Source organism: Ischnura elegans, chromosome 9, assembly GCF_921293095.1.
Source record: "Ischnura elegans chromosome 9, ioIscEleg1.1, whole genome shotgun sequence".
In the NCBI taxonomy this organism is placed as follows: domain Eukaryota; kingdom Metazoa; phylum Arthropoda; class Insecta; order Odonata; family Coenagrionidae; genus Ischnura; species Ischnura elegans.
Window position 1 is genome coordinate 102,338,313 of NC_060254.1, and position 15,984 is coordinate 102,354,296.

At 36.0% G+C, this 15,984-nt stretch overlaps 1 protein-coding gene across 1 annotated transcript; it reads left to right on the plus strand.

The window, feature by feature from the left end:
* Positions 1 to 11,027: 11,027 nt before the first annotated feature.
* On the plus strand, positions 11,028 to 14,541 carry LOC124166019 (cuticle protein 21-like). Its single transcript, XM_046543596.1, has 2 exons — positions 11,028 to 11,068; positions 14,032 to 14,541. Exons 1-2 carry the CDS (start codon positions 11,057 to 11,059, stop codon positions 14,440 to 14,442), a joined length of 423 nt encoding a protein of 140 aa, XP_046399552.1. The 5' UTR covers positions 11,028 to 11,056; the 3' UTR covers positions 14,443 to 14,541.
* Positions 14,542 to 15,984: the final 1,443 nt, after the last annotated feature.

Genomic DNA, 15,984 nt, shown 5'->3' on the forward strand with positions numbered 1-15,984 from the left:
CATAAAGGAAGCTTATTGATTTCTATGAAGCGCTTTCAATAAAAAGGGGTCTCCTATTGTATGAAGTCACAAGAGTTTAATTATGCCTGTGTTGATGATATATTGTATTATATTATTGATATAATCTAGATTATTACCCAGAGCGGTTCGTCTATCTTGGTTTCCAACTAGTTTCCCACGTTCCAGAGAGTATTTTGTGCATTCCTCCAGAACGTGTCTCACAGTAAGATGGCAATCACAGCTGTCACAGCGGGGAGGTTGCTTCTCTTCGGTGAAGAGGTATGCATGTGTGAGCGCGGTATGACCGATTCTAAGCCTAGTGAGGGCGACCTCTTCCCTACGACTATTCCTGGCTGAGGTGGACCAAGCGGTCGTCTCCACTTTGATGTTTCTCAGTTTATTGCCAGCGATATTATTCCACACCTCTTGCCATTGCTCCATGCATATTCTCTTCAGTGCGGCTCTTAGATCGTCGGAGGAGATCCTATCAAAATCTATGTTGGTTTTACTAAGTGCCTTCTTCGCTGCTGCAACCACATTGCCTCAAATTCTGACATGCCCCGGGATCCACATGAAGGAAATTGTAATGCCTTCCTGCTCAAGGAGTGAAGGGTTAATGCACATTTCGACATTCCATCAAAATCAATTTGTCTCGTCAGTTGATCTGACACAAGTAGAGCACATACTCGGAGGTTAATAGATAGTTATGGATTGCTTGAGCAATTAAGAAGAGAGACCTTTGAGAGTGACACACAAAATAATACCTTAGAACCTCACTATATTTCGAGGTCCGACAGAAGCGATAAAAAAAGAGTTATTTTTCCAAACAGATATGTACAAGAAGTCCTTTTTTTCTGTAACAACGAAGGGGTAGAATAAATCGCAAGCCATTATTAAATAACAATGTCAACGTAAACCTTAACTATTTTAGTACATGTACAGGGGAAATGCTTGAGATCTAATAACTTCCGCCACACACCCATTCAGGTAGCTTACGAGGCAGTAAGTACCAGGGTAGCCTTTAAATTGTCGGAAATACAACGTTCCTTATCACCTAGCAACTATAAATGGGGTTTATAAACAACTTTTTGAGTTGGTTAATGCCCATGCAAAGTTTCACTAAGATCGACCTGGTAGTTTTATAACGGTGGCGTGTCATAGTTCCCAAGTCGCTGTACGAGATGTAATTAAGTCATGAACAATACCACACCATAACTTTCTATAGCATCGCCAAGCATCGGAAAGATAACACAAATTGACGCATTGCGCTCCATCATGACAATGCAAGCTCACACACCGCTCGAGTCAAAAATGGCTTGTGGAACAGCAAAACGTCGAAATTCTTGATCATCCTCCATACAGCCCGGACCTAAGCCCCAATGATTTTTTCACATTCCCCAGAATCAAGAGTATGATACGAGGAAAGCGCTTCCAGACGTCTGACGAAGCGATTGATGCCTACAAAACAGAGATTTTGACTACCCCTACTTCGGAATGGAATAAATATTATAACGAATGGTTCCAACGAATGCAAAAGTGCATTGTTTATCGTGGAGAGTACATTGAAAAACAATTAAAAAATTGCGTATAAAATTAACTTGTATATTTTACCGTATTCCCGACAATGAAAAGGCTACCCTCGTGGAAGTAGAGGCACCGGTGGTGAAGAAGAATCCCGAAGTCACATGACTACAGAAACACTGACTATCATAACCCAAGTACGCTATGCAAATACTTTTCTAATACGGTTTAGAGCGAGGAACCAGCTCAAATACAGTTTTCAAAACTAAACAAAAATCACTACTAATCGGCATTAACATCACTAACTGCCATAGCAACAACTTCCCTGGAGTATTGCAAGCGTTTACAACATGTATCAAATACAAGAATTAGAAAATATTATGCTACTGTTGGACCAAAAAAGGCACACTTTAACGGTATCATCGTCGAAAATAATGCCTTTTTATGCCTGTAAAACGAAAATTGATTTAACTGCAAAATTCTTTGGCGTTTTAAAAAGGAGAGAGAGTATCTAAGAATAAAAATAACTTCGATATCAACAAAGGATGTTGAGATTTTGAACGATAAGTTAAGGTGAAATAGGAAAGATTTCGATTAAACTTGCAGCAGAAAAATAACAAAACGAATAAATATTGTTAAATGCATGATAATTAACATAATAACCGCACATAAACACGTATTGTAATAATTTAACTTGCCAGTTGTATAAATGGAAACACTTATAAAAATTGAAATCCAGAATGATCGTACGATTAAATTAATTAACGTTCCAGAGAGGTAAGCCTCTCCGTTCACAAGGTTTGTGATATCTGTCATTAGTTTGATCTAAATGATATATAGAAACAGCGAATGCGTAAATATATTCTTAAGTTCAATCAGTGAAGTTATAATGCATGCATTTTCATCATTCCAGGGAAAACAGAACTGAGACAGCTGAAGAAAACTTTTTTTTTCATTAATATGTTGTGTGATGACACATCTTATTGTTCTGAAGGCGCTTTGTTAATGAATCATCGACTCTTATCAGCTCATATCATGAGAACAATCGACCGAAGCAGAAATATTCCCTCAGTTTACATACCAACGAAAAACAAGCAAGAATTTATGAATAACTACGATATAATTTCTATCAGATCCTATTTGGAGCTCAAGCAGCAGCAGCTTTTGCACCTCTTAGCCTTTTGCGTAAACAAAAGGTGCACAACATGAACAACAAGTATACAATGTCAATCAACTACTACAATCTATAGCCATTTTTATCCATTAATGATCAATTTTATCCATTTCTGTTCAAATATATCCATTAATGTCCATTTCTATTCCCTCATATTCATTATCGAATTTAATGCGTATAGCAAGAGTTCTAGAGTGGGAGAGTTTACAGGAGAGGAGGAAAAGGAGCAGGCTACGTGGTATGATTAAAATAATTAATGGGGAAAAAGCATGTTGGAAACAATAGGGTAAATTCCTTCACAAAAGAAAACGAAAGGCATTGATTGCGATTCGTTACCCACCATTAGTGTATTCATAATATACAAATTATTTGGTTTAGAAATCCCAGTTCAGACGAGTGGCAATGATCAATTGTATCCTCATTTGAAAAACGCCAGATTGGCGCCCATGCGATGCCACTCAACGTGACGTCACAGGGACCTAGTTTTTATACGAGTGGATTGGAGTTTTACATCGCCTAAGGCATGAGGCACATAGCTCAGGGAAACATGTCTATTAAAACAGCCTAAGGTCGGAAAGTTTCCTTCGTTTGATAGGGTATTAATAATCCTTATTTAAGCCATGCGCTACCTGCTAGCAGGGTACTCTGCTACCTGCTAGCAGCCTGTATCATATCAGCGCTCAAATCCTCGCCCCAAGGTCACCTCACACGGCGATAGCGGGAACCAGAATGACGTCACATGAGGTTTTCCCAGCATTCATACTTAGCCGTCGCGTTTTCGCGTGCTTGAAAATTTTCACTTTTCGTTTGATCGCGAAAAATAGATATCGTCATTAAAAAATCCAAAAGCGTGAAACACTTACTCCAGGAGTAATAATGTTTCGATTGAGGCAATAAAAAAATAATAGGAAACCACCCAATTATCACCAGTTCAAGATAAAGTGCCGATCACAAAGGACAAATTCAAAACAGTTCTGCTTCTTGAGCAGGACCATAACGGACTGGAACGACCTTCCAGCAAAACTATTTGAGCCCTTCCAACAAAATTAACATATTTTTCAAAAGCGGTTGAAGAGGTAGGGACAAAGGGTTTCGTTATGATGTTCTCAATTCCTATTTGCATCATATGTTCATGTTACCACCAGGCCAATGGCCTACTTCTAACAATTTAATGATGGTAATAATACATGAATGAATAACCTACCTAACTATGAGCAAAGTAAAGGAACGGTGAATATCCTTATTGGATAAAAAAACACCACATACGAATATCATACAGCTAACAAATAAAATTTAGTTTAAATAACCAATTTTCCAAAGATCTCTAATGCACCACAATTACACCATCCAAGAATAATAATTATATGTTTATTATTCAACACAAATATAAACATTAAGTAATACATGGCTGCTAGAACATAGGCACCCCTTTGGAGTTAATACTCCGTTTTGGGGTTACCGACTTGTTCTTCAGTTAGAGTGCTTTGGTACATATTACACAAAACAGTGTTACCGTGCTGGAAGTACAAATAAAATATGAAATCATTAACTAAGACAACCATTGCATCTCATTCCATTCATCACCACACCTCTTTCATGTAAGCAAATTTGAAACAATATTATGAGCAAACAACCACATCTTCACCCTTTTGCAATATCTGTATTCATTCTTTTCGTCAGTTATGTATTTTGGTATCTCACAGTAAATTTTCGGCCCCGAGAATGGGAAACTTTGTTTAAATAATTCGAATCTTGGTCTGGGTATGTGAACAGTATTACAATGACGATGATTATGTATTCCTGATAAGTTCTTTTCACCACCTCTAATATAAAATACCCTAAGGACTTTATAAACAAATAAATACCTCAAAGATATGATGTTTATTTTTTTGAATAGGGGAAGAAAATACGTTTAATTTGATGCTCTCAGCATTTCCCCTATCACCTTTTTCTGGTATACCAGGAATGGTTTCAAATTAGTCAAATATGCCTCACCCCAACACACTATTCCGTATTGTAATCTTGAATTAACTGAGGCATTGTATACCATTCTTAGAACAGACACTGGGCAAATATATCTCAATATGTAAAATTTCCTAATTATATATGTCATTTCTGCTCTTATTTTACCAATATGCTGTTGCTAGCTAAATCTTTGATCAATGTGAATTCCCAGATATTTAATACAATCGACCTTTTCCATAGAAGTACACTTATTACGGTGTGAGCAATTATCATTGATACATTTATGATAAATAGAATGATTTTCACCCATAGATACATTGTTTAATTGAACAAGGTGTATTTTGTTTTGTTAAAGAGTACCATAGAATTAGTAGAAAAATGGTGTTTCAGTTTATCCAAATCACGATGCATAAGCAATGTACGTTTTAAATATGCACATTCAGCCTTTTTAAAGCGCACATGCTGCTATCAACATAAGAAAGTGTATTACCATCAGCAAATGAGGTAAGCTTTGCATAAAAATTTCCATTACATAAGGAACGCTTATTCTTAAAAATGTTCATATAATACGCGGAAATTTTTAAAAATTTTGTTCAGTTAGGCGATTTCAATCCTTTAATTCTCTATGCAGGAGGGATCCCTTAATATATCCGAGCAAAATTTTGATTTTCTCTCAATTGCTACATATTCTCATTCATTCGCAATCGTTTCTTTCAATTTACAACTATTTCTGACCATTCCCAAACTATTTCTCTCACTTTACATTCATTTATGTCTACATATCTATCCATTTGCATTCATGTTTATCCATTTTTATGAATTTCATCATGATCGCACTCAGTTACACACCACCACCACCGCTATGTGGGGACCACAAGGACGGAGAAAACACGCACTCCTCCCAGCGAAATCACCGATGCCCTGACTGGGGCCAAATGGGAGCATTACAAGACCAGTCAAACAGCATCCAGGAATTTTTGGAAGAGTTTACTCTTGCGCAATGAAGACCTTTTTTCTTCAGGAGAAAGATTCTCCAGAGGTGAGGCTCAAGATGGGATTGGAGATTGAAAGAAGCATAAGGAGAAATAAAATGGATCGTTTAACAGAAATGTTTTCTACGGCATAAATCTGCCTGTGCATTAGCGAGATCAAAATTTTGCCTGCGATAAAATCATAAGCGAGGCTCTCTAGAAAAGCATGAGTCACATCGCGAGAAATACCGCTACCTGGCGCGATAAAAGGGCTGGCAAGAAAACTGAAATGTCGCGGGTTCATTTCCCACCTCAGGCAAGGATGTTACAATAGTCTTAACACTTTAAGTCCAAGATAAGAGATGAGGTGGAGCGCTGGAAGTACAACCAGAAAAAATACGGCGAACTCTAAACAAGCGCAAATGGAGAAAACGCATTCAGAGAAATCTCAGATTCATCCGACTATCCACGAATGGAAAGTACTACTTGGGCAAGACCACTTTTGCAATAGGGCTAGATCATTTGCTCAGAGTAGCGCATTGTATATACTCCGAGATACTTAGATGAAAACAGCAGAGCAGGTACACTTTATACATATAACAGAATAGTGGGACTGTAAGGGGGTATTGATGATGTAATGTTAATGATTATGGATTTTAACAGAAGTGATTTCATTTTCAAATTATAGGCAATGCATATGCTACTAACTCTACCGAAGTCAAAAAGGAATCCATAGTAGAGACAATTGGGACAAATTATTCTTAGAAGACAAAAGAACCCGACCACATGTATCAACGGGACAATAGAACAGGCAGCAGGATTTTTTAGCACAAGAGAATATGGTTAGGAGCTAGTGGATAGGAATTTTTAAGCAAAGCATGACGAAGCTACGATGCAGCCGGTTGTTGCAAAAATACTTATTGAATAATTTATAGCGCCAGAATTATATGGTCGAAATCGCCCAATATTTTAAGCACACCCGTTCCATTGAAATTCTACCAGGACACTGAGAAAAGTGCGGGGTCTCCATGTAGGTTATTTATGAAAAAAATATATACTTTGTAGACTACTATGGACGATTCGCAAATTGACCAGAATCAATTTTCTTGAAATTTTTTATGAAGTTATAAAAAACACCAAGTACAACTGAAGTAAAGGTTTATTAGGGTACTACGGAAGCATGATAAAATTCCGGCGTAACTCGTCGTCTGAGAAAATAATCTTGAAAATAATTGTTGAGGTGTTACTTTTATTATTTTCACTGATCAACAAGAAAAGTCGAAGGGAAAGAAATACATAAATTTCTCATCTGCTTGAAAATAAAAAAAAAACGGGTCAACCAAGGCAATCGTTTTGAAATCCACGAAATCTTTATAACTATTTATTTAAAATTTTACCGATTTTTTTTATTACTGAGCATTTATTTGAAAACAATACATCATCAATATTTCGGGAGAATATATCACATTTGTTTTTTATGGCACTAAAACGAAATAAAATCGCGTCGAATTAAAAACCCGTACAATACCCGCAAAGATAATTACAGTTTTGGCCACAGCACACCATTCTTAAAATTAAAAACTTCATGCGAAAAATCAATAATCTCCAAACAATTAATATCGGAAAAAAACTTGCGGATTATAATAAGCTGGATTTCTTGTAAAATATATTGGTACCGCGACAGCATGGGTAATACAAACTTAGAGATTCATAACGGAACACAGGACATCACTTGGGAACTACACTATATTTCAGATCCGATAGAAAGGGCAACAAAAGAACCAAAACGGAAAAAAACAGGAATTATTTTTTCCAAGAACATTCTCACAAATAAGGTAACAGTCTAATCGAAATTTCCATCTTTAATTGAACTAAAAGTTGTTTTCTTTCAGGTTAATGGGCAGTGCCCGAATATCCCTATCCCTATACTCCCACTGAGGGGACGGCAGAATATTTTCTAAATAAGGAGACCGCTGAAGGTAGGGTAATCTAAGGAATTCCTTTATTTCTTAGCAAACTTAAGTCACTTTTTTCACTTTTTTAAGTTCAAACTTGAAGTTCACAGTACATAGGGCTGATTATGTTTATTATCACTGTGCTCCAAGAATGCTATCGACACCCAAGAAAATTATTTCTATGTTTGGGATAAATCGATGACGACCTTCTATTGAAATATAGAAGTATGAAACTAGAGATATCTCCACTTCGTTCCATCAAATTTCACTTATTTGCTACCAAACTACAAAAAGATACTTTCAATGCTAAATAATCTGGTCTATGCCATTTTCATCACAATAGTAACAGCCTAACAGGTACTTGTTTTCTGTAATTGGCAATGAAAAGACCTTTTTAGAATTTTTATTTCATAATTTCTAAAATTGGAGATAGAGGAGAATTAACGGAAAATCAGCATTATGTCAGCTCAAAAACAAAAATATTTAAAGCATTGAAACTCATTTGTAAGATTTAAAAGATATACGAAGGAAAACTAAAAAAAAATATATATATATATAACTTCATAAATCTTAACTCTTAAACTCTTAACAAAAGAAAATTTATGCGTAGTTTTCCGCGGCATTGTCTAGATGATGTCTCCATGTTCCTGGGCTTCACCGCGTGGATTCACTCTCAATCCACGCGGTGAAGCCCAGGAATATGGAGACATCAAAAGAAAATTTAAAGTAATCATAAAAGACGAATTCGTTAAATGTTTCCAAAAAAATACAAATTTCCTCTGAAGGCTCATCTCACAGCGAATAAAGTTTGCCCTTTGTCCACGAATTGCTGCTATTTCATGAATACGGGTTTAACTGAGCCTCTTTTCTCTACTAATTATCGAAATCCACTTCACCACCAACGTTAAACTTCACTTCAGTTTTCTCGACAGTTATTCCAATCATTTGTTCTCTTTATACTCCAAGAACAGACAATTGTATCGTCGCATACGTGTACAAAATCCCTAATAAAAATCAATTTTATATAATGGATGATGAAAAAAATCTACCACAGAATACAGTACACCGATAATTTGGCGTCTACCTCATTTTCCCTTATAATCCCAGTGCTCCAGGGATATTAAATTCACGTAACTGCTCGAATCGACACCGATGACATAGTCTCGAGATGTACCCGAGTGGAGGGCATTTATATATAAATATCTCCCCACACCCCTCTTTAGAGGAGATGGGTGAGGCAGTGGGAAGAGGGAATTGAGAGCAGGGTGGGAAAGAGAAAGCAGATGGCTGGATGAGAAGATGTGGAGATGGAACACTACGTTAAAAAAAAGACAAAGAAAAATAGAGCGCACATTTTTGCAAGGACAATTACAAGGCCTAGCTCAAACTATTCATCATAAAATCAGTTTTTAAAGTGCACCAAAATTGGACTAAACGAATAAAAGTTGTCATAATAAAGTACTCCAATCAACGTTTCCCTCTTTGCCTCGCTATCATTTCAAGAATGGCAAGATTTATTGACACAAATAGACCTGAGAGAAAGTACTGAAAAACGCTTGGTCAGTTTTTCAACAGTTTCATAGATTAATTTCTCTGTAGTGCTTGCATGCTAGAAAAAGCAGGTAGATGGCAAAATTATCGCTTTAAGATACCTCACAAAAAGGTAGATTGTATTGTATTCAGTCGTAGATTGCTCATCATTCACTGCAGAAAATTGATTACTGTTAGGATTTCTACGCGATGCGAAGATAAAATTGCCTGTTTTTGGAGTGTAGGGAGAAAAAATGACGGGAATAACTGACAAGACTGAATTGAGAAATTTTCAACCTGAATGTATTACAGCCAATCCGATAAATGACATTTCTCTTACCACTTTTTTATCCTTGTGAATTATAAAAACAATCATTAACGGCATACTTTGCTCAAAAGTACATTGGATGGAGAAATCTGGGGAAAAATAATTTTTGTCAAATACGCACATTGGAAATCATTGAATATTGGAAATGACAAAAATTTGTACATTTCCACAAGTTTTTAGAGATTATAAGATTCAAATACAATATTCTGATAAGTAATTTTGCAATTTGAAACTTACTTAACAAGAAAGTGTCCCTTAAATGCGTAATTAAGAATTAGTTTCAAGACACTAGTGCAAGAAACCAATATGCATTACTAAGCAGCGTTGTTCATGTAGTAAGTAAATTGTTTTCGCCTCCATTTTCTCAAAAAAATACTACAATGACTAATTGTAAGTCAAACTTAACATTTAAATTGACTCGAAAAAGAACTCTCACGTCAGAGCAAAAATACAGATCCATGAAAAGACTTCATTACGGCATATATTTAAGGGGTTATGAAAAAATTACATTAGAAGTGTGTACATTCTAAATAACATGTATTGATGACGCATAGGAAAATATAGCAAGCGCGCCTAAATTTTCATGAACACGGCATACAGCAGATTTAATTATAATATGATCCGCCATTCATCCATACAATAAATGCCATCTACTACCAAAATAGAGTAAATTTAAGAATAGAAATTATATAGGCTACAAAACAAAACGGGACAAAGGGAAACATTAATAAAATTCGAATGTAATTCAGTTTTCACCAACTTTTTAAGCCTTAAAACGCTTTAAATATATGTTTAATTTTTTTCTTCTTATCTTGGCCTCGTTTAATTCATGGTAAAATAGTTCTCGGAGTATAGGTGAATGTATGTGATGCAAAAAAGTTTTAGCCAACGTTTCAGTTTATTTAAAACTATCATCAGGGCTTAACTTTGCACATATTTATTGATGTGATGATAAATATGTGCAAAGCCATATATATTTATTTATCAATAAATGTGTGCAAAGCTAAGCCCTGATGATAGTTTTAAATAAACTGAAACGTTGGCTAAAACTTTTTTGCATCACATACATTCACCCATACTCCGAGAACTATTTTACCATGATTTAAATAAATATAAATTTAGAAACTGAATTAAACGAAAATTGGTTTCTCGCACTCATAATGAAAATTATTTTTTAAACCCAAATTTCTCTCTAAATTCACTTCAACTTTACTCGTGGCATAAAAATGGAGGCAATTCAAATGAAAAACTCGTATGACTTGACGCAAGTACACCCCTTGCTAAATGAGAATGTAGTTATCCACAATACCAGTATGGTGATTTTTTCAGTTGGGACATATTTGTATCAAGGTTATAGGACGAAACAGATTGGGTTTTGCAATCCACTTCGGAGACCAACCCCGCCCGATTCACTATTGGGAGGAAAAAAGTTCCAGTTTTGGGACGTCAGGATGTATTCACTTAACACGTCTTGGGAATAATAAATAAAGTTTGGAAACAAGACTACGGAGGCGTATATGGGAAGAGGGGAACGATTAAAAATAGTATATAAGGGCAGAGGCAGCCTCGAAAGGCATCGCAGTCATCTTTGGATACTCAAGCAGTCTCAACCATGTCCCTCAAGGTAAGCGAATGCTATCCTAGTGATTGCTTTGGCCGGGAAGACGATAGTCTGAGCAGCTAAGAATAGATGAAACTATTCACTTTCAGTCACGAGTTAAAATATAAAAAAATGGCGATTTATTTTTGAAGATCAGAAAATATTTAGTCAGGTAGCGAAAATAAAATATTCGGCAAAAGGTGAAAAACGAAAAAGTGGGTGCCATCAAATCAAGCTCTCCCCATCTGTCTCGAAATCAGTTCATCTGAGAGAAAGCATATCCATCAGAAGTTATACAATGTTCCACCGGAATAAAATAAATAGAGACAGATAGATGCAACTTCTCTTATACAACTTTATCTTTAAGAAATGGTCACCAAATGCTAGAAGAAGCCCAAAAAGCCTATTTCAATTACTTCAGACCACATGAACACGTTTTCTTTCATTGCTTTTTGATATGATTACTTTTTCTTCTAATGTATCGTAACTACCGTAGGGCTTCTCAAAATATAATAGATGTTCATATCGTAATGTGAATTTAAGCATCCATAAAAATTGATAAAATAAGTTTAGAATGGAGATAAGATATTTCCTTAGATGGTAGACCTGAACTATATAGACGTACGGTGCGAAACTATAGTTATTATTGGATTATCAAGTCATTCACTAGTGAAGTTAATTTGTCCAGCTAGACATCAACAAAGGTATTACAAGAAAGAAATCGTCTACAGAGTTAGCAACCAACGAATTGAAACCATTATTAAAAGGAGGATATTCAATAAGTTACTACTTATAATTTAGAATAAGTTATACAAATATTTCTGCGATAAGATAGTTATTCTTTCACAGTGACATTATATCACAGAAAAATAACGTGAACATTACTTCAGATCAGCATGAAACTAGCAACGGAATGTATATCAACATATAAAATAAAATCCAACATCTTTATAAACTCACTTGCAATGAATTCGAGCACAGTTTTAGAGCGAATAAAAAATAATTCTCGGTTCAAACAAACACCCGCTTGGTTCAACTGATCAATTCCAAGTAGGACAACTTTCTGAAACTTATCTTCCGAAACGTATCTTCAATCGGAATAGAAAACGTACACATTTCCTAAACGACAGTATGAAACAAAAATAAGGAATGAATACCAGTCATCAAATCGACATAAATTCGTTGGTAAAAGCTACTCAATAATCTAACGGCCAAAGGTAGAAGAGAATTGTTTCATAAATAACAAAATCAAAACTTACTTAGCTTCTTAGATAGGATAACTATGGGTAGATGTCAGCCTTACCTGAAACGAAAGAAAAACAAATTAGATAAATTCTTAGATAAAATTTCGCGGGTGATTTGGTCCCCTTATATAATGTACCAAATGAACATCGCTTTTCTCTCGTTGCTGTAATGAAATTTACGACTATATTTAAAAGATACTTTTAACTTTAAAAGATAAAAGATACTATATTTAAAAGATACTTTTAACTTTAAAAGATAAAAGATACTACATTTAAAAGATACTTTTAAATATTTTTCATTGATTTATTTACTCCTCACGACGCATTTTGTACCGTTTAATAGCACTTGATAAAATTCGAAACGCCAAGACACGCGTCGTCCATGATCCTATACTACAAAGCAGGACGTTTCGCATCTGATGATGACGTTATTGGAGTGTATTTACAATTTTGCATCAACAGTTGTATTCCAACGGATAAGTATCCAAGGAGTTCTGTGTACTTTCATAAGGAAAAAGACATGAAAAAGATAGAGTATTTATATTTCCCTAGGATAAATCTACTCCAGTAATAGAACTAACGAGGAAGTCAACATTATTTTACTTTATTTAAGAAACAAAACTAATAGTGTCTCGTGCTTTGAAAGCAACTGCAGGATGTGCGCAAAGAAAATAATGAAAATTATACGATAGAACAATCTCACCCATTTTGAGATTTTTCCAGACAAATCAGACATTTATAAGAGCACCCTTTCGTGGAAAGTTAATTATTCCATTTCTTTAAAACTCCAGCATATTACCGCAATATAACTCCCAGCAAAACTAATACTATGAGAAGATTTATTACATATTCTCTGATACGATCTTGAGTTTAGTTGGGATATATGACAGAATCTCATGCATCTTACAACTTGAATCCCATATCTTTAGAGAGGTCGAAATATATTAAAACGCCACAAAGTACTGGTCAATCATGCAACTTTTACTACCATGAATGAGATACAGGCAATAAGAACAAGAATCATGTTTTAAATAGCTGATAAACTCATGAACGATTCCATTTAAGTGTAGAATGTCAGTTTCTAATGGCACATGTTCATTTATTCGCACGCAAAAAAAAAACACGGAAAAAATATAATTTTGAATGAATCGTCACCATTCTATAAAAAAACTCCATCATTAACGAAACTTAGAAGAATATTTGCGAACGATTTCCTTATTTATTGGCACTGAAGGATTCATAATCCTCTTTTCATTTGTTTCCGCAGCTTTCCGTCACCACCGCCGTAATAGCAAATTATCCCCAGATTTCGAAGGACATTCCATCATTCACTGGTCATTTTGGAATAGTTGACACAAGTAAAATAAAGGATAAAAATATTGATATAATATCAATATTTCTTTCGGACCCTTTATTTTTTTGTTGTCAACGGCTTTCGGATTGCAGCTGCGTATTGCACTTCGTCACGCGAGGTTTCGCGGCCATTACAGGTCGCATCATCAGGCGATGAATGAAAGAAAGATTTCTTTAATTTTTTAAGCTAAAAACTGGCGCACAAGTCCAGCAGGAGTCGTAACCACTTTTTGAACTAAATTTATCTCCGAAGATTTTCGTCCAAGACGTTGAAATATCACATTATTCGATGATCGAGCATTTAGATATTTATAAGCTAAAAACGCTTGGCGAAAATTGATGACAACATATGGATAATTTTTTTAATTCGTGTTTCTTTTGTTTCCACAGCTTTTCGTTCTCGCCGCCCTCGTGGCCGTGGCTGCCGCTGGCTTCGCTCCCATCGCCGTTGACACCGACTACGACCCTAACCCTCACTACAGCTACTCCTACGACGTGCAGGATGCTCTGACCGGAGACTCCAAGGGAGCTTCCGAGACCCGCGATGGAGACGTCGTCAAGGGCAGCTACAACTTCTTGGAGGCCGACGGAACCCGCCGTGTTGTTGAGTACACTGCCGACCCCGTCAACGGATACAACGCTGTCGTCCGCAACGAAGCCGCCGGAAAGGTCGCCGTCGCTAAGGTCGCCACCCCTGTGGCCTACCACGCTCCCATCGCCTACCACGCCCCTGTTGCCTACCACGCCCCCTATGCTGCCTACCACCAGCCCCTGGCCTACCACACCAAGGTCATCGGCTAAGAAGCACGTCATAACTGCCACCCCAATATCACCCACGCCATCATTTCGTGCCTAATTTATTGTACAAACGTCAATAAACTTAATGCAAATCTAATACTATGGGTTCGTTGTAATTACTGTCACTTATCAATTGTTCCTTCCCAACACTGTTCTTGCTTCCCAGGGAAAAGACACTTCAGCAGGAATGCGGTATTGACAAAAATGCATACATACCCCTAGAGCTACAACTTCTTGGAGGCCGTGTTCTCTAAATACAATGGTCATATACATTCGAATAGACTGAGCCACACTGGGCCTAACACACCATAGAGGCCTCCCAAATACTAATTTTGGTTCAGAATCTGAGTAAAAGCACCTTAAACACCAATCGTATCTATTTTCCCCACAGTATTAAACAAATATCAATAAAATCCCTGTAGAACCTACACTATATAAAGATATATGATATAGTCTCTGATACTATCACGAATTTAAGCGAAACACATTTTTCATACACAGGCAGCTTTTCTAGCTATGTGCAGCGGAAATCGATGGCCTTAGGTCTTTCGGAGTACAGTTGACACCAAGTACTCCTACTGATAACAGATAAAAAGGTAAAGCAATTAGCTACAGGACAAAAAGGTCCAATGTTCAAATCCAGGCACTTTGATGGATACACAGCCTGTGTGAAAGTTTTCTAAGCTTTTGTCATGTTATTATTAATGGCTAGGGAATATAGTAATCTGCTACTTCAGTATGTTTATTCTCAATTTCAATACCTTTAATTAATAGTGATTGAATAGACCTTCATAATGAGCACTGATTAAGGGAATTAGAATAGAAGATACTTGAATAAAGGTAATAATTGACATAATAATGAATAAAACATTTGCAAGAAATTGGAATATCTCGGTCTACTTTCTAGCGCTTACACATAACATGATAGGGATCAAGAGTTTTTTTATACAGGAGAAAATTTCATGCCCCCTACAACTGGAATCACATATCTGTAGAGCTCCACATTCTTCGCCATGGTCACGTTATGTGATGTCATAGACTAAAAAAATGTCGTTACTATTTCAATGAAGCAATGCACAACGAGGTGCAAGTAATTATACATCTTTTACCTATGAATAAATTGCTTGCCTTTTCCCTATACTATCATAACTGTATGCGTTCAAGTTGACACTTGGCCCCATTGCCAACTAATGGCCCAATTTTTGCTCCAGGTCCGAAAATGTAACATCTATATATATAAAAGAAAGTCGAAAATGGTGTTAGTTAGAACACTTATAACTCGAGAACGGCTGCACCAATTTTAATGACATTAGGTTCTTTGGATTCGTCTCAGCCCCGGATAACATATAGGACAATAAAAAAGGATAATTTCACAAAATAATTTCATCTCTTTCTTAGTGATATGTTTTTAGGTGTTAGTAACACAACAACAATTGATAAGTCGGTCAAAACTACAAATTAAATTATTTGTTTTGTGTTTACCAATTTAATAACTAAACCTCGTAGCAATATAACATTTAAATTACTAAAAATACTAAATATATT